Source organism: Puma concolor, chromosome D1 (assembly GCF_028749965.1).
Source record: "Puma concolor isolate L17-30 chromosome D1, mPumCon1.1.hap2, whole genome shotgun sequence".
NCBI lineage: Eukaryota > Metazoa > Chordata > Mammalia > Carnivora > Felidae > Puma > Puma concolor.
The window spans coordinates 114473150-114493002 of NC_141676.1; the positions used below are offsets into that span (position 1 = coordinate 114473150).

The 19853-nt window shown below is 45.0% G+C and overlaps 1 protein-coding gene across 2 annotated transcripts in view; it reads left to right on the forward strand.

The window, feature by feature from the left end:
- Window positions 1–8910: 8910 nt before the first annotated feature.
- Window positions 8911–19853, forward strand: part of PDGFD (platelet derived growth factor D) — a 225219-nt gene continuing 214276 nt past the window's right edge. Inside the window, exon 1 of one of the 2 annotated variants that reach the window (XM_086679268.1) lies at window positions 8911–9128. In XM_086679268.1, coding sequence (XP_086535394.1) covers window positions 9005–9128 — 124 coding nt within the window. In that variant the 5' untranslated portion in view covers window positions 8911–9004. The remainder of the gene's footprint in view (window positions 9129–19853) is intronic. The other variant, XM_086679266.1, reaches the window with a different exon arrangement.

Consider the following 19853-nt stretch of genomic DNA (forward strand, 5'->3'; position numbering starts at 1 on the left):
CTGCATAAGTATTTTCAAAACAACGTGCAAAGTAAGTTATACCAGATTTTATTGGCCTTAATGTTTTCATATTTTCTGCAGTTTTGTTTGGCCTCAAAAGTGAATTCAACAACTTTCCAAGCTTGGTAAAATTACTATCGCACTAGAAAAACAATTACGTCAACTTTAATGCATTAGGGAAAAATATATGTGTGGTCATCGCCCTATTCAAGGTGTTGGTCAGATTAAGATCATTAATTTGCATATTTTTTATTCTCAATATAAAGTTGTCCTGCATATGCCTTAGGGCCATATTAAGAATGCTGCTGTGCTTCTTGGGGGTCTGGCAAACACTCCTAATAACTACAAACATTTGAAAATGACCTGAAACAGAACTATTAAAATTCCCAGCTGTGCCGAATATGATAGGATTGTTGTCCAAAAACTAAATAATTTTGGGGGGGGGAGCTAACTACAAAAGGACAATATCCTAGAGTTGGGAAAAAGTTTCCAAAACTTGTCCTCGGTGAAGCCACTTCATTTTTAATGCTCCTGCTGTTTACCAAGTCCCCATGATAATGCTTTCAGTAATTAAAACAAAACAGAACAACAACCTCTGTCTTCAGGTACATTTCATTCTTTTTTTTTTTTTTTTTTTTTTGAGAGACAGAGTGAGACAGAGCACGAGTGGGGAAAGGGCAGAGAAAGAAGGACAGAATCTGGAGCAGCCTCCAGGCTCTGAGCAAGCGTTCAGCACAGAGCCCGACGTGGGACTCGAACCCATGAACCGCGAGATCATGACCTGAGCCGAAGCCGGACGCTCAACCGACTGAGCCACCCAGGAACCCCAGGTACATTTCATTCTATTCTGAAACAGGTCACATTAGGGTTTTTTTTGTGCTTTTTTAAACAGGGTAATAATTGGAATGTGCCTCCTAGCCAGTCCCCTGCGCTAATTTTCCATGCTTTACAGAGAAGGGAAAGTTTGTTTACTCTTCCGTAAATTGGGTCTTCAAGTGCTTACAGATCATCTCTTGGTGTCTCTGCACCTTCACCCCTACCACAGGTCTCTCACTCCCATGCTTTTATCTTCCTAATCATTAGGACAGGGTCTCCACACAGATACTTCACTGCTCCTATGGCCTCATTACCATGCACATTAGTTTTCCGACATTCACATAGGGCGCCCAAGCAGATTTTAAAGCCAAGCCATTTAAGGAACTATAAATTGGACAGATCTGGATTTTTTTGCCTTTGTTCCCTTGAAATGACCTACTTCTTTGGTATTGTATCCCACATCCTTTCTTTGTTAAATTTTTATTGTGTTTCCCTCTGTGCGGCCCATTCTGAAATTGCGTCTCATTGATTGTCCTACTCTACAAGGTTGCTGCTTCCTTCCAACCTTCCTGAGAGGTTTGGAGTGTCACTCCAGCCAACCCTAAAACAGAAATGGCCAAGAAACAACTTGGATTAGTGCTGACTTTTCATAGCTTTGCTATTAGCCTATGCTCAAACCTAAAAAATATAATCGTGAAACACACGTCATGACCTTGCAAAGATGCCACATTATATTAGACTTTAGGGTCACTTCAGGATTCTTTAATTAGAATACCGAAAATGTATTTGTAAGATTATGTCAATGACACAGGCAAATATTGTCCGTACTTTGTCAAAACAGTCTCACACTGGTAAATGTTTAACAATTTCAAACGAGGGACACTTCCTGCCTTTACACAGGAAACAAATTCCTTGAGACCTCAAAAGAAAAAAAAATCTTAGAGAAAAATTAGGGTTGGTGTCTAATGATGTGATTAAGTTAGCTTATTAAAAGTAAACTGTATTGGGGCTCCTGGGTGTCTCAGTTGGTTGAGTGTCTCTCTCTTGATTTTGGCTCAGGTCATGATCTCACGGTTCGTGAGTTTGAGCCCCCTGTTGGGCTCTGCGCTGACCATGTGGATCCTGCTTGGGATTCTCTCTCTCCCTCTCTCTCTCTCGGCCTCTCCCCTGCTCTTGCTCTCTCTCTCAAAATAGGTAAGTAATCATTTTTTTAAAAAGTAAACTGCATTAGTAATTTTGTGCAAGACTTTTGATGCTTACTTCTCTTCCACAGTGCAATGTTATTTTCTTTTGTAGAAAAAAAATGTAGGGAGGGAAGTCAGAAAAGATAACCGAGATTTCAGGACGCAAAAGATGGCCTCGGTCTCAACCCCTCAAGAGCAACTCCTTGAATGTAGGAAAATTACACACCAGAAGCGTTAAATTAGTTGGCTAGAAAAAAAGAATCTGGTCATTAATAAGGATTAAATGCACAAATTTTTTTTTTTTTTAATTTTTTTTTTTCAACGTTTATTTATTTTTGGGACAGAGAGAGACAGAGCATGAACGGGGGAGGGGCAGAGAGAGAGGGAGACACAGAATCGGAAACAGGCTCCAGGCTCTGAGCCATCAGCCCAGAGCCCGACGCGGGGCTCGAACCCACGGACCGCGAGATCGTGACCTGGCTGAAGTCGGACGCTTAACCGACTGCGCCACCCAGGCGCCCCAAAATGCACAAATTTTAAATACTGTCATTAATAAATTCAAAATGGGCTCAGCTGAAAAGAATAAATGTATAATATGGAATTCCAAGGGGCATAAATATAAGAAAATGTTTTCTTGATTGAAATAAAACTCTCACTCCAGGAAAGGGACTTTAAAGACCCGAATACCAATTTCTTGCTCGAGAAATGCCAAGGTATGAGGAGAACGCAAAGTATGACAGTTCGCTGGATGTAAGCCAATCTTATAAAGATAAAAGCAAGGCATTCTGAAGGAGACTGGCAGACATCCCAGATCGATTAAGAAGGAATCCTGCAGTATACGCAACATATTCATCTTTGAAACCTTAAATTTAGATAATGCAGCTCAAGAACGGATACATGGAAATAAAACGTACAACTAAGCTGAAGAAAAATTCCAGATGTAGGGATTCTTCTCCATGGCGGACGCATAACTCAGCGACTCATTCTATGATGCGGAGTCACTGGTTAATTCAATGAAATAAAAGAAAACGGACGCTTGACGCGACACACTACCCGACTGGCTGACTGGCTCTGTGAGCTGTCAAAAAGTCAAGCTGGTCGTCGCAACAAACCCAGTTCTTAAAGATCAAATCTGGAGGTTAACGCTCAGGGTATGTCAGCTGGATGAATTGTATGTGACATGGCTACCTGGGAATCTAGACACTGTGTGGTGATTGTATGTATACATTACACACAGAGTAGAAGAGTGTTGTATACATTGAACACCCCTGGGTTTATGATTGTATTGCCATGTGCTATAATTGTCTTCAAGTTAGGACCCAGGAAATACAAATGGGCTTCGATTTGAGGGTACCAAGTAGAGAAGAGTTGTCTTATAACTTTATGCTATACATTTAGTATGCGCCATTGCAATTATAATTTTATTCTTCGTTGAAAAACTTTTGTTTGTTTATTTATTTGAGAGAGAGAGAGAGAGACAGAGAGACAGAGCAAAAGTGGTGGGGCGGGGGGCAGAGAGACACAGAATCTGAAGCAGGCTCCAGGCTCTGAGCTGTCAGCACAGAGCCTGACGTGGGGATTTGAACCCACAAACTGTGAGATCATGACCTGATATTTAACCCACTGAGCCCCCCAGGCGCCCCACAGTTACAATTGTAAAAGTACTTAACCAGAAGGAACTCAGTACTATGGCCTATTGAGAAAGAACAATGCTCAGAGGTCGGGCTCCCTCACTAATAATTGGGAAAAGGAAGACATTAATGTTGTTTTGCAAGAGAGTAAATAAATCATTAAGTTTCAGTTCTCCTAAGAGACATATTTTCAGAGTCACTTCCTCCCTCTTTAAACACAGATAATGTGATACTTTTAAGAAAAGGTGCTTTCAAAGTCTTTGCACATTATTTTACTATTAATAATAATGGGAATAAAAGAATAAATACGATACATGTAGCAAACGAGTCAGTTAAAGATGTGACAGAACTTAACAAGAGGAAAACTTAATTGTTAAAAGACAGGCATTGAATGGGTCAAAAAATTATGTGCTTCTTGTTGATGAGTAGTCATAATTTAATGGCATATTTTGCACAGACTTGATATAAAATATTCTGTAACCATGCTGGTATTCTAGGTCCCTCAAATCGTTCGGAACTAAGAAAATTTACCACGGTTTGTCATCTTATGAATATTCAATTTAATTTTTTGGCACCAACGATTTAAACATTATCTTTTATTCAATTACAAAAATAAACGGAGTTTAATCCGGTTTTTCTGAGCCAAACCCTAGGTCGAAATCGTTTTGCTAACTGTCTTAAAGCAGACAGTTTATCTTGTCTCTGTTCTAAGTCTGTCGTGATTTTAATCAGTTATATTTCATCTCCTTCATTATTTCCACCACTAAAACATATTCTCCTTGTCTGTATTGTTATGCCTTAGAACTACTGGTTTCATAGAGAAAACAGAATTTTGAAAGCAAAAGTAACTATTAGGATTGGATGGTAAGTGAACCTTTGAGTGTATGATAAAGTTTAATTTATGAACCAGGCACATTGAGAGATTGACAACAGTAACTAGTGAACAATTATAACAATTTTATTATACGGTCCTACAAGTTATGGGGAGGTGGTCTCTCTCTCAAATATCTTGCTGGACTCACGCTTCTTATGAGGAGTTGACGTGAGCAAATGCCTGCCAGATGAGATGGTAGGAGGTGAGGACGGTCGCAGGCACGGTGACACAGAGCTAGGCTACTGCTGACTTTCCAAAGATTCGGCGGGAGGAGGTTTCGTGGGGTCTGGACCTTGGCTGACCTCTGGAAAGGGAAACCGCAGATAAGGGGGGCTGACACACACATGAGTGAATGACATTTCAAGGATCCGCCCGTTCAAGTTTGCAGAATACTGTTATTCTTGCACGTGCTTTTTCCAACAACTATTTAAAATGCATTTGAGCTTGATAAAGCCACATATATAGACTGTGGTAAAGTGGGGGGGGGGGGGGGGGGCAGGAAAGAGACAGAGAAGAGGAGAGAGAGAGAGAGAGAGAGAGAGATGGAAAAGCTTAACAAAGGAAACAAAATAGATTTCCAAAAGAAATCTTGAAGGTCATCTAGTAGAACACCCTCATTTTGGAGGAACGGATCTATGTCCCATGCAAGTTCAATACTGCCAAAGCTCGGTGGTCACCGGCAGAGCAGAAATCGGGAGTTTTAGGTCAGAGTGCCTGGCTTTCTCTGAGATGGGTGAGTGGAGGATGATGCCTAGATGTCCTCTTTGAAGACGGTAGGCTTCGTTCCATGGTTGCCATAGTCAAGACAAAGGTCCTGCACCGAGTTGTAACTTAAAGGCTGTACAAGTTTAAAAAAAAAAATACTGGTATGAGCCACCTGCGAAAATGACACAAGCCCCCTTTCATTTGTTTTCCACTGTGGCTTTTATGAGTTAGTGAAAAAGCCAAGCAAATTTGAAAATGTAGTGGAAAACACCACTCTTGTGTTTTACTTTAAGGAAAAGAGTGTATGATAAAAAGTAGTGTCACATCCTGACCTACCCTTTTAGCAAATTGTTACCGCTAGAACATGTGTTTGGGATAAATGGCACTTTGCACGCCTATTATAAATTACTCTCGTATTTAAAAATTGTTTCTGAACAGTAGAGTACTTTTACAGTTATATGAATGTTATTGAACAACGGACATAGATTAGTGGATTTCTGTTATTATGAATAGTAATAAATATTTATAAATCCAATTTAATCGTGTTGGTTCAAGCTCTTCTAACTGAGCATTTAAAACAATGAGGTGTCAAATTCAATGTTTTGCTGTTAGTTTAAGATACAGGTAAAAAGTACATTGAATCGTTTTATTTTCATACCTGACCTTCCTCAGCCTCTCACTCTATCTTTATTGAGTGCCTATGCCTAGTTGTTTTGGTTTTATTATTGATTTTGGATATTTACTGACATTAAAGATCAAGAAAGTGCAGACTCCATGTGACATCCTTTACTGTTCCCAGCTAAAATACTTGACAATATGAATTTACAATGCCTTTACACAGCACACAGTATTAGTATCTCAGGCAACACTACTTTGGATCCTTTAAATTCAGTATTTTATGAAAGATATCGAGATAAATAATCCTCTTTAGCATTTTGATGCTTGTCATAACTTAAGCCTCTTGCACACTTTTTTCAGTTTTTCCTGTAGTCTCATTTCAGGAGATGGGCCTGAAATGTAATAAGCATTTTCAACTACTTTTTAAAAATGGTATAATACATTTTAATTAGCCCTACACCTATCTTGTTAGTCTTTGACTCATTTTTTTTATTAAAATATAAAATCTCTATTATATATTTGTTTATGCTCTCTCTTTCATTAAAGGAAGCTCCGAGGGCTTCAGACTTTCTCTCTCATGTTCGGTATTTTATCCCTAGGGTTTTTAGACTAGAGCACGGCAAAGGGCAAATCTGTTGCTTAATTAACACCTGTTGGATGAGTCCATGATTGAATGCAAACCCAAATCTTATGCCTCCGCTGGGTGCCTCTTAAAGGGATTGATTATATTTTGAGACAATGTGATCAGCCTTATTTCTAGTGATTTTCAAACTTTTTGATCATGCCCCATAGAAATACCTTTTATATCCCTACGAGTATTTGAAACAAAATATTCATAAAACGTTATTATCTGCCATAATAGCTCTGATAATTAAGTCTGAGAGTGATTGTATTTATGGAAAAAATAATGCTGGAGAATAGAGGATTTTTAGAACAGTGAACGTAGTCTGTATTATAGCTACCAATGAATATGTGTCATTATTATTGGTCCAAACCCATATTGTGTCCAAACACCGAGAATGAGCCATAATGTAGCCATCAGGTGTACCATATGTAAGCATTATGTGTACCGTAACGTAAGCTTAGGGTGATTATGAAGTGTCAATGCACGTTCATCAGTTTTAACAAATATACCACTCTCATGGGCCCTGTGATGAGAGCAGAGGCTACCCGTGCGTTGGGACAGAGTGTGTACGGGAAATCTTTGTAATTTCCACTCAGTTCTGCTGTGAACTTAAAAATTATCTGGAAAAATAAAGTCTTAATAGAAAAAACAATAATGCGGCTCTGGAAATTGACCTCACAACCCACAAACCTGCCGTTTGTAAAACAGTGTCTCAGACACAACGCCAAGAGACGAACCACATGAATCTTATGGAAAGAACTCAGGTACCCTGGTCAGTGTTGGATGGTGTCATGGCCAAGGGTCTCTTCTCCGGAACTTTCTACCCTCCTCAGCTGCTTCTGGCTCTCTTTCTGTGGAGATCACTTACTTTTCACACCCCAGACTGCCAGGGACTGGGGGGCCCACACGAGACTAGAAAATGTCTCTTCTAGGGCTCACCAGTGAACCGCTGAGAAGTTATGTGAATTTGGATTTGAATCACTTACAGAGCTATCTACTAAAATCATTTCATATAATTCTCACTGAAACCATACAAACTAAAAATTGCTACCTTCCTTTTCTAAGCAAAGACACTGAGGCTCCATAGGTCAAGTGCTTTACTCAAGGCGACAAAGCTAGGAAGCAGCAGAGGTGAGACTCATTCCTGTTCCAAATACAGTTGGTTAGCCCGGGGAAGTAGATGTGAACGCAGAAGTTTCTAGAATCTAGAGTGAGTTGTCTGGACCTCTGAACTCCCATATACTGAGAGCAGGGAGGCCCTAAGGCCTGATGTCCCTGCCTCCTGCTGAGGACCACGAAGGAACAGAATGTGATGCTCTCCCAACTCCACCTTGCCAGTGTGCCCCTGCTGAGGCCTCCCTGACCTCTAACCCCTTGTATGCGCAGGGGCTGTGGGTGGGCATATAAAAGGCCCTTGACCATGTCTTGTACACTACACCCCATGGGTAGAGCCCTGTAAGATAAGAAAGACCTCGGGGCGCCTGGGTGGCGCAGTCGGTTAAGCGTCCGACTTCAGCCAGGTCACGATCTCGCGGTCCGTGAGTTCGAGCCCCGCGTCGGGCTCTGGGCTGATGGCTCAGAGCCTGGAGCCTGTTTCCGATTCTGTGTCTCCCTCTCTCTCTGCCCCTCCCCCGTTCATGCTCTGTCTCTCTCTGTCCCAAAAATAAATAAATGTTGAAAAAAAAAAAATTTAAAAAAAAAAAAAAAAAGAAAGACCTGCCCACTCCCCACCCACCCTGAGAAATGACCTGGGCCCTGCTAAGGTCACACTCACTGGAGCTCCTTAACCTTGCACGCACCCTCTTGCTGCCTCACCGGGTCACATTCTCACTAAGCAGGATCTGATCTGAGCCACTGCAAACTGAACACTGACAACTGCAGGCCTCATCCACATGCCCCCCCCCCTCCCGCCAAGGCTCCATCCCAAACCCCCAGCCATGTGAGGCTCCATCCCCACCCCCACTGCCAAGGCCCCATCCCCAAGCCCCCGAAACCCCCCACCCCCACGGCCTCATCCCCAAGCCCCCACCCACATCGCCAAGGCCCTATCACCAAGAACTCCCCCCCCCCCAGGTCCCATCCCAATACCTCCCCCCACAGCCAATGCCCCATCCCCAAACACCCCCCATCCCCCCACCGCCAAGGCCCCCATCCCCAAGCACCTCCCCTCGCTCCCCCCCCCCCCCCCCCCCCCCCCCCCCCCCCCCGCCTAGGCCCCCATCCCCAAGCACCCCCACCCCCCCCAAGCGGTGAGTCCCGTCCTGTGGGGAGGCCCTGGGCCTGGAGCTGCCCCCTACCGGGGCCAGGGCAGGTGGGGCCGGCTGGGCTCCCCACCCCCGCGGGGAGGGGTAGGTGGCGCTGGCCGTTTCTCCCCGACCCCGGGGCCAGGGCAGGTGGGGCCGGCCGGGTCCCGAGCGCCGGGGCGGGGCGCCGGAGGGGGCGGGCCCGCGCCAACCTGTTGTGCGTCCCGCTCGGCTTTGCCGGCGGCCACACGCGCTCCAGCGGGCGGTGCAGGGAGCGCCCAGGCCCGGCGTCTCGGGTCGCCGGCCCAATGCGCCCGCTCGGTCTCGTCTACACCCTGGTGTGCGCCAACCTGTGCGGCTGTCGGGACGCCCCCGCGGCCCCGCAGAGCGCGTCCCTGCGGGCCCTGCGCGCCGCCGGCCTCAGGAGAGATGGTAAGGGGCTCGCGCGTTTGCCGGGTCGTGCGCCGGGTCACCGACGTGTCGCCGTCGTCCGCTTCTGTAGGGACAGGGAAACTTTCCTGGGACGCGCGGTAAGGCTCCGCGGCGGCGGGTGCTGTCCCTGTTCCGGGGGAGGGGGGTGGGTGGTGGCGGAGGGGGGGGGGTCAGGTGGCTCAGGGCCCCCGAGGGGGCAGGTCCCCACGTCCCGGCGCCGCCCCGGGTCAGGCTCTGTGCACTTGAGACTCGGGTAGATGGGGGCTCGGGAGGGGCTTTGTCCGGGCGACTTATGTGTCTTGTAGCCACGGGAGGACAGGGAATGATGTCCTTGTGTCCCGCAGTCAGCCTGGACCAGGGTGACAGCTGTACTGATTATGTGGGGGAGGTGCCCGTGTGCAGCATGTGTGCTGTTTGTCCCCACAGTGACCCTCCTCTGGGGGCGCAGCGCTGGCTCCGAAGCTCAGGGTCCGGGGGACACTGGGCTTTCACCGCAACGCAGGGTGACTTTCCAGGCGCAGAAGGTCTCCCTGTGTTGGCACAAGCACCAGGGTTTGTACAGCAAGCCCCGTGGGCCCCAGGCTGGCCTGTTTGTGTCCCTTATCTGGGGGACACCTAGGTCAGCTTCTCGTGGGCTACCCCCCAGGTCTGAACTTGATGTATCCCTTTATTCTCACCTGCAACTCGTGTTCCCAGGAATCTGAAGCTGTTTCTCCCACCTTACCCGAACTGACCCCTAGGTTTTTGGGTTTTTTTCCTTCAGTAATAGTATCTTTCTGTCTGTCTGTCCGCGTGAAGTTCTGACACATCCCCAAGGAACTCCCCGGGCTGGCTTCACTGTTTGACTTGGCAGTGTGTGTTCTCGGTGAATTTATATTGGCCATCTTGTTCCCTTATCAGTTTCTCTCTTGGTGTGCCCTGAATTTGGACTTTGCTGAAAGGCTTTTGAACTTTGAAAAGACTTCACTGTATTTTCTGGTGACAGATACACTATGGATTTCAGTGTGTGCAAGTCACAGGAAGTGACGTAGGCGTGTGCAGGGGGCCCAGGGAAGCCTCAAGAGTCACCTCCTGGCCAGAAGATGCCCCCTATTCCCAGCGTGACTTTACCGCGATGTTTTTATGTACAACACCCCACCCGTGCCTATTTGAATACCCTCCATCTTAGTGAAGGCACAGAATTTTCTTACTAACACTTAAAAAAAAAAAAAGGTGTGGGCTCAAGACCAAACTTTTATAATTTTGCTTCACTCGTTTATGTTTCCACCGGGGACGATCTTTTCTCCTAGTTTGAGATTTTACATTTGTTAACGTTTGCACTTTATATGCCCTCTAGGCTGTGTCGAATAAAATGCCATGTATAATTTGCATGACTTCATAGCCATAATTTTGCAATCCTTAGCCTCCCAAGTATCACTTACAAGACGTCAAGGACAGAAAATGAAAAGTGTGTAACCATTGCCCATTAACCCAAGATTCCAACTAAAACCCAGTCCTGCAGCTTGTAATATTTTTTTTTAAAGCATGCTTGACTTTTAGTTTTCATTGTTAAAACACTGTTCATCTATCTAGTCTATATGATACATGCTTTGTTTCATCAAAATTTCAAAAGCTAGCCTGGATCGATTTATTCATATTTTAGTTCAAGCTGTTTTGCAATATACTAACAGTATATACACACACACACACTTTGATTAATTTGGGTTGCTCAGCACTTTTCCTCAATGTCGGTCTCATTTTACAAACAATATGGGGGGGAGGTGGAGAAGGTTAGATTAAAAAAATTGTTATATACAGAGTAAAGCAAAGTTCATACTCATAATGGGTTTTTAATTTGGGGAATTTTTAAAAGGCAGCATATTTTCAGTGTCACAGGGCATGTTTTTTCAAAGAGACCCAAAATTGCCCCCAAAACAGCAAAATCAGATCTTGGAGGGTGAAAAAATCTTGACTAGTATGATGGTTTGTGGTCCTCTGAAGGGCCCATATGTGTATAGAGGTAGACAGTATATCTGCAGTGTGAGCATGTCATAGGAAGGGACGTGATTAGTAAAAAAAAAAAAAGTCTAAACAAGCTTCTGAAGGGCAAATGATGATAATGGAAAAAAAAAAAAAAGGCCAAAACTCAGTTGAGAAACGGTGCCACAGAGTTCTGGTGAGGGTGTGAGAATAAGGGGTCTTTGAAAAAGTCTAGACGTTGTCTGGAAAGTTTTCATCACAACAGTTAAGGTGATGAGGGAAAATAATCACTTATTAAATTAAAACCTCTGATTCCAGACGTTTTTAACTTATTCCCCCAGAGTTCCTTGGTGAAGGGAGACGATAGATAGTCTTGCCCTTTGCACTGTCAGATTAAGACAGGGTGTAAGCTTGGGGAGGACAGGGGGAAACACAGAAGGTCAAAGTTTTCAAACGTTAATTTGGCGTCCTTGGAGGAGCTGGCTCTCGGATTACAAGTGGTAGGAAATCACAGCCAAAAATTAGCCGTGACTCCTGGCCAGGGGTTTTAGAAACCTGTATCTGGTGTGGAAGCATCTTCATTCACCCTTGAGTGCCATCAGTTTCTTCCCACTGACCCGATTAGCTGCTCCCTAATGCTGCAGCCAAGATCAGAGCAAACAGAGAGGGCATCCTGTCATGGGCACGAACGCGGGGGTGGGGGTGGGGGTTCTGTCCAGCCTGATGCGCCCACAGACCTTGTTTTCATTCTGTTTGTAGCTGATAGCTCCAGATAGCCGGCATTGCTAGAAACGACAGGGAAGTGTTAGAATGGATACGGGATGATCTCCTTGTACCCAGTGTGGGAGGCTGGTCTGCCGCGGTCTCCCGGCCTTCCAGAACTCTCCGTCACAACGTGTTCTTGTTGTAAAAGGGTTATCGGCAGACCCATTCGCTGTAGCTGCAGAATGGGTGAAGGTGACCCAGTGGTGGTGGGATTTGGTCCCTGCCTCTGAGGGCAAGTAGACCGTCTGGCTAGGAAGGATTCCAGTATAACAGTTTGCAAAACTCAATTGCATATTTATTCTTCTCCTGGTATCATATTTGTTCTTCTTTCGCTGCTTTGGCTTTGACGCCCATTCCTACCTCTTCTTATTTCCGTGCCTGCACAGTTGGTGTTTTGGTGATAACTGGTCACAACCAGCGTTGCTTGCTCAGTGTGGATCAGAAGCGTAAAGGTAGCAGTTAACCGACGGTGTTACTTCCTTATTTTTATTTGTATTTATTTTATTTTATTGGTTTTTTGATCTTTATTTTTGATGGGGGGAGGGGCAGCGATGGAGGGAGACAGAACCAGAAGCACGATTCCAGGCTCCGAGCGGTCAGCACAGAGCCCGACGCGGGGCTGGAACCACGAACCATCATATGGTGACCTGAGCCGAAGTCGGACGCTCCACCGCCTGAGCCACCCAGGCGCTCCTACTCATTTGTTTTTAAATTTAGAAAAAAAAAAAAGGGGCGCCTGGGTGGCGCAGTCGGTTAAGCGTCCAACTTCAGCCAGGTCACGATCTCGCGGTCCGTGAGTTCGAGCCCCGCGTCAGGCTCTGGGCTGATGGCTCAGAGCCTGGAGCCTGTTTCCGATTCTGTGTCTCCCTCTCTCTCTGCCCCTCCCCTGTTCATGCTCTGTCTCTCTCTGTCCCAAAAATAAATAAAAAACGTTGAAAAAAAAAAAATTTAGATAGAGCTTCCTAGTTGGTGTGGGAAGCCACCAAGGGTGCAGATACACTCTTCGTTGTCTTGATCCATTTTGTTGTTTTCTGTGTTTTTTTTTTTTTTCAGGTGCTGGTGGGAAATGATTCTGAATTTAGTTTTGTTTGTTTGTTTGCCACGCCAGTGCCTGAAGTGTCTGTCCCTTTATCACTGTCTAGCGATAGGCCTGCAGTTTTACTAATTGTGGCCTTGGATCTCTAAGGAGCCAAGCTTGCGTTTTGGATAATACGGGTCTCTGTTGTCACCAGCGATGACCGCATGTCGACTTCCGTGTGAACATCAGATCTTTTAGGGAAGGCGACAAGGCAGAGGACAATTAATGATTGGGGTTGGTTTGTATTTTGAAGTAAAACTGACATACAATATCCTATATATATATATATATATATACACACACACACACAGACACAGACACACACGCTCCTATCTATAGGATGTCTATTCTATACACTGCGGTATTAATTTACAATAAATTTATTTTTTTTCTTTTTTTTTATTTTTGGGACAGAGAGAGAGCATGAACGGGGGAGGGGCAGAGAGAGAGGGAGACACAGAATCGGAAACAGGCTCCAGGCTCCGAGCCATCAGCCCAGAGCCCAACGCGGGGCTCAAACTCACGGACTGCGAGATCGTGACCTGGCTGAAGTCGGACGCTTAACCGACTGCGCCACCCAGGCGCCCCCAATAAATTTTTTTTAAGTGACTGAAAGCGAAGAATCGCACTAGGGTCAACTCTTATGTTCTTCTGTGTTCATATTTTCTTTCGACTCTGAGGATATTAAAGTTTCATGATCTCATAGAGCCTAGTGATGATCACATATTTTAAGTGTAATATAACTTTGACTTGCCTGTTTAATACAGATTCTTCTAAATGGGTGGGTTGAAACTGGTGGACACACACTGTAGTAAGAAATGCAACTAGATTGTGAGTTACAATAATGACATTGAGGTTTTCCCATGACATGGGATTTTCCCTTTCAGGGAATGAGAGGAAAGCTTTATTGTTTCAGAACAGTAGGGCCAGACAATGGAGCAAGGTCCCCAGAGTCGTTGGTCTCTGATGGCCGGTGATAAGCGTGCTGTCCCGCACTTACCCACGCAGTACATGGGTACTTCGCCAACATCTTTGTGAAATTCTTCTTTATATCAGAATAAGAATGTCTTTTAAGTGCGCCAGCTGTAGGCTTCTGGTCCATCCGAGCCATGCCAGTCAGCACAAGCTCCCTGGCTTTCTTTAAGGTTGTCTCTGTTGAGTTCATTCCTGACTCGACCGGGACCGTCCTCTAAACACGAAAGGTCGAAAACCAGCATGCAAATAGTTCTTTATCCTGAGCACTGCTGCTGACCCCTACTGTAACTTCTTCACGTATTTTGCAATTATTTATTGGGTCCCTGATCTTTGCCAGTTGTTGTGCCGGATGAAGGGTTATCTAGCACGTTTTGAATAAAACATGCAGGGTTCCTGCCTTCTTACAGCCTCCAGTCTCTGGGCAGTAGAAACAAGTCCATGCTTAGTTCCAGTGTATTGCACGTGCCTTTCGGATGCGTTCTGGAGAGCCCCAGGATTTTCTAGAAGCACCTTAGAGGTCATCTCCTGTGTGTCAGGGGGCTGAGCGTGTATCGCTTCAGGCTGTCTACCCCTTCCTCAACAGAACAGGTCTACGTGTGTTTCAGCATTTCCGTGTCACATATTTGAATCCATCGTAAGATTGTTCTTCGTTGTTTTTGTTTTTGTTTTTGTTTTGAAAAGACTTTGGGTTGCAGTCGGAGAAGTGTGAAGGCACAGTGTAGAGTGATCGTTGCTTTTGTGGAGGAAATACACAGGGGTGTGGGAATTCACAAGGAGCGCCTAAGCTACATTTGAGACACAGGGGAGGGCTTCCTGGAGGAAGTGACGGCTGAACTGGGGGATGAAGGATGAGTAGGAGTTAGAAGTTGGAGGCGGTGAGGAAGGAGGCTGGAGGTTGCGAGTGAAGGGAAACAGTGCCTGCCACGATTTGGACAGGAGAACATAGCCTTCAAGGGTCCACTAACTAGAGGTCTGGGAAGTAGGGCTAGGGAGTCTGGCCATTATTTGTAGCACAGTGAGAAGCCACTGAAAGAATTACTTTGGAGGAAGACAGGTCCTGTGTTGCGTTTGAATACTGACCGCCAGTGTTCCTAAGAAGTCAGCCAGGCCAGTGAGGTGGCCAGGAACAGTCTCCCTGTGCCTCCACTGCCCATGGGACATGAACACGGGATCGCTTAATTTCTCATCATGACAGTGGCCGACATGGCTGACTTTTCCTGCCCGAAATCTCCAGACGTTAGGTGCAGCTGCCTTGGGACATCCCCCCGGACGCCTGTGTGCAGCTCAGCACACCAGATGCTAGATTGTGTCACTGTATCTGAGGTCGCTTTATGGTAATGTAAATAGTGAAGGCAGCCTGCCTCGTGTGTGTGACGTTTTACGTCCTTTCAGACTTCTATATTTCAGAATTCATGCGATTTAAGAGGGAACATCTTTATACAAACGTTTCTGTGCAGGACAGTTTTGGCAAAAAGATCCAGGGGAATGACACTAGCAGCAAAGAAAGAATCCCAAACAAACGCTGCGGCAAAAATGTTCTCCCTCCCTGTACCGTATTTCAGGACCAGATGTAAGTCATAAATAAAGGAATAAGCCCACGGGACACTAAAGTGCACATGTGCACATACAGGAAGAAATATTTTCTTCCAAGGATTTTTTTCTTTTTTTCAGAATGAGAATGAAGCGTGCCTTGTTTCTTACGGGCGTTGATGATGCGTGTAATAATAGATCTTTGCTCTGCGCCATGGTATGCTGACATCAATGTATTAGCTTTAATATTGATAGATGAATGCTGTGCTTTTTTGTGATCTGTGCTGAGTGCAGGTTAGTGGTTTTTGTCTAATCGGGAGGCAGGGATGTCTGTGGAAGCATCGTAGCATGGGCGTAGGGTTTAACTCTCATTACGAGGAGTGATGTTTTCTGATTTTTGGATTTTTTACTCCAGCACTTTTTTTTGTAGAGTGTTTCTGAAGGCAGATTGTTTTAGGGACAGCATTTTACCTATAAAAACAAGCCAGACGAGATTTGGAATCTGGTGTCCTTGGACTCCTGATTTCTGAAATTTGGAAGCCAGCATGCCGCCTGGGGGCTGAAGCAGCTCCGTGAGTCCTGCTGGCCGTGTGCTGTGAGCAGAGGTTGTATGATCTGCTGTGTTAGTTTCGAGCAAGTCGTTTCAGCCCCAACGTGACAAGTTCCGCATTTCACTGAAACGTTCAGTAAGCAGTTGCAGCCCCGGCCGACTTTTGCAGACTTTAGCTATGCGGCCACTTCTACTATGTCAAATGCAATGAAATGAACTAATACGTGTGCAGCAGACCCACTTAAAAAAAGCCAAAATCGGTGTCGCAGAGTGTAGACGTGAGTTCGTAAGATTCACGCGGTAGACCCCGAGAGAACATTCGCCTCTACTTTCTGTGTAATTCAATCGCCCTCGTTCGTGTGGTTTGCACATCCACAGTGAGGCAGGAGCATGACGTTAGACTAGGGAACAGGTTAGACTGGGGGACAGCACTGTTACAAGTTAGCTCGCTGTTGGCATGGAGAAGTGACAGCTGCCAGTTCCTCTGACTCCTCAGACTTGCACGCCTTGGAAAGCATTCGTAAGACCTAAGCAAGCAAAGCTGGCTGGGGCTTCTTATTAAATAAGGCACAAAAAGTTCCTGCCTGCAAGGGACTGAATGAATGAATGTGTCCCCCCAAAATCCATACATTAAAAACCTAACCCCCATTGTGAGGATACTGGCAGGTGAAGCCTTTGGGAGGTCATGAATACCGTTAGCACCCTTACCAAAGGGACACCAGGGACATCCCTCATCCTTTCTGCTGTGTGAGGATACTGCAGCAAGATACCGAATCTGCTGAGCCCTTGATCTCGGATTTCCCAGCGTCTAGAACCGTGAGGAATAAACTTCTATTGTTTAAAAGCCACTCGGTCTCTGGTGTTAGAGCAGCCTGAATAGGCTGAGACATACCTCTCTCCGGGTGCCACCAGGGAATGACTATATCACAGCCCAGTAACATTGCTGATTTTTAAAATTATGTCCGTGACTCATAAAAGAAAGTTTCGATGAGATGTTTGATGGGTTTACCAGTATCCTAAACTGAAAGTCGTACTAGCTTAAGGATGTATGGATTTCGACCAGAAAATTGGCATTTCTGTGACAGCCTTGTGGGAAAGAATGATTGTAGCCTGGATTATAAAAAACTTCTTGTCATGCTTTTGGTGGTAACTAATAGATTTGTGTTAGGCAAGAGGGAGGTGAGGAGGGATTTTATTGGCACTTTGGATTAGACCATATTGGAGTCAGAATTCTCAGTAACTTGGATGAAGACATAGAAAACACATCTTCCAAACTTGGGTATTTTGTCTGGAAAGAACAGTTAGTAGGTTGGAGTAGATGCATAGAATGGCAGGCTTTTTCTATAAAGGGGCCAGACGGTAAATATTGTAGGCTTTCAGGCTATAAGGTCTTTGTTGCAACAACACAGCTCTGCCATTGTATGAAAACAGCCATTGAAATTACATAAATGAATGGGTGTGGCTGTGTTCATTCCAATAAAATGTTATTTTCAGAAACAGGCGGTGGGCCTGAGGGTGTAGTTTGCTGACTGCTGAAATAGAAAATCCACATGCTCTTAGGTGGAAATAATGGGCCGATCCTATGACCTTCAACAGGAATAAGTGCAAAGTATAGTTCTTCGGCTAGAAAACAAAAATAACTACATAATTACAGAAAGGAATAACTTGGATTAATATCAGCTCATGTCATGATGGATGGATGGATGGATGGATGGATGGATGGATGGATAGATAGATGGATAGATAGATGGTTAGATGGACAGATGGGTGGATGGATGAATGGATGGTTAGATAGATGGATGGATAGATGGATGGATGGATGGGTGGATGGATGCATGGATGGATGGTTGGTTGGATGGGTGGACAGATGAGTGGACAGATGGTTGGACAGGTGAATGGACGGTTAGATAGACGGATAGATAGTTGGAAGGATGGATGCATGGATGGATGGATGGATGGATGGGTGGATGGATGGGTGGACGGATGGGTGGATAGATGTATATGTCTACCTCTGTGTCTCTGTCACCCAACTGGTTTAAGTGAACACAGCTTATGGCTTAACAAACAGTGTGATTGCTGAACAGTGATAACTGTCTATACCTGGCATCATCATTAATACTGTGTCAGAATAAAGTCAGACTCTGTTCTGGTCCGTCATGTATGAGGGTGTATGCTAGGGGTCTCTCTCCTGTGGATGAATCCACCTCTTTGTCACTCCTTCAGTCCTATGACCTAAACCCACAGTTTACTACTCTCCTGTCTTTAATGTTTCCCTCCTCACTGGTTCTGTCTCCTCAGCCAACATGGACGGTCAAGTTTCTTTGCAGCACCCACAACACATGCAAGCTGTTTTACTGTTGTTCTATTTTGTCGCCATGTAAGCATCTTAGGTGTCACCACAACTCATTGTCTCCACTTCCTGTACTCTGCCTCACCCACTGCAACATGAAGTCACCCCGTGGCTCCACTGAACTGCTCTGGGTGATGTCACGGTGATTTGTAGCATCCTTTCAGGTGGGCTGGTCTTGTCTTGAAACTTGGTCTTCCCTTGGCTTGCCGCTGCCTCTCCTTTGCCTCAAGTGCTCCTAAGTGCAAGGTTGGAATAGTGATAAAGTGGGAACTAAGATGGTGCTTGGTTTATTTAGGTTTCTTGAAGGAGCAAGATTAGAGAAGGCCTTAAAAAGTATATTTTGTGTGTTATTGTCCCCGTAACCATTTATGAATAATGAAAGAAGCAGCAAAGATCTTAGAATGTAGTGGGGATTTTGTGAATACAGAAAAGAGCCTTCAAAGATAATACATATATGCATATATATATATGCATATATATATACGTATATATATACGTATATATACACGTGTATATACATGTGTATATACACGTGTATATATACGTGTATATATAAAACAACCTAGTAAATGCTACAATTGCAATGTTTTGGGGGGAGATATGTGTAAATACATTATATATATAAGCTTAAAATGTTCTAAATAGGATATTTATAACTATAGAAATAGGGTTTTGAACACCTGGATTTTGTTTTCTGAGATCATGGAGTACTCTTTTATTTACTTTTTTTTCCTCCTTGGCTGGATCTTCATCTAACTCTCTGCCCTGTGACTCCTTGTATGTTTTCTTAAGGCTCTGACCTCAGCCTTATCTTCTCTCTTTGCTCGCTGATAGTTTCTGGGAAGATCTTAGTTTTTTCCGAAGTGTCGATTGCCACTTATGTGTCAAAAGCCCTGTGAATATACATGTGCTGCCTCTGCTCTTGCCTGAGCTCTGAACGTGAGGGCAGTCCCACGGGTAAAGGACACTCTCCAAGTTAGAAGCCTACTAGTGAAGCAGTTCGTTTTTGTAACTCTGAGCTTATGCATCCAGTGGTGAGTGCCTTCACGGTATTAATCCTTTTCTTGTTGCTGTTCTTGCGGACACAGCATGAGTATGTTTGCATGGACTGTCGAGGGAGCGTACTGACGGGAACTGTAGCTCTCTGTAGACTTTCTCAACTCCAGCCCCGCCCAGGGAGAATTGGCTACCGTTTATTTATCCCACATTTCCATCACGAAGCCTGTAATGGTATCTGTTTACCTGCCTGACTTCTTCTGATGTGAGCGCCCTTGCTGCCGTTACTAAAGCCAAGCGTCCTCACTGTCCGCATCGCTGTCTGGCACGTAGGAGGGGCTCAGCAAGGTTCGAGGAGTCACTGCATCACCCACAGCCAGTGTCTTCGTTTTGTGCCTGGTAGTGGAACTGCATGAGCCCTCACACCAGTTGTGTGGGCAACCGTATGGCAGAAAGGGTATTTAAACTCTGAAGGTCTCTGTTCATTGTCTGGCGGCTGTTGGTATCAGGGAACAGGATAGG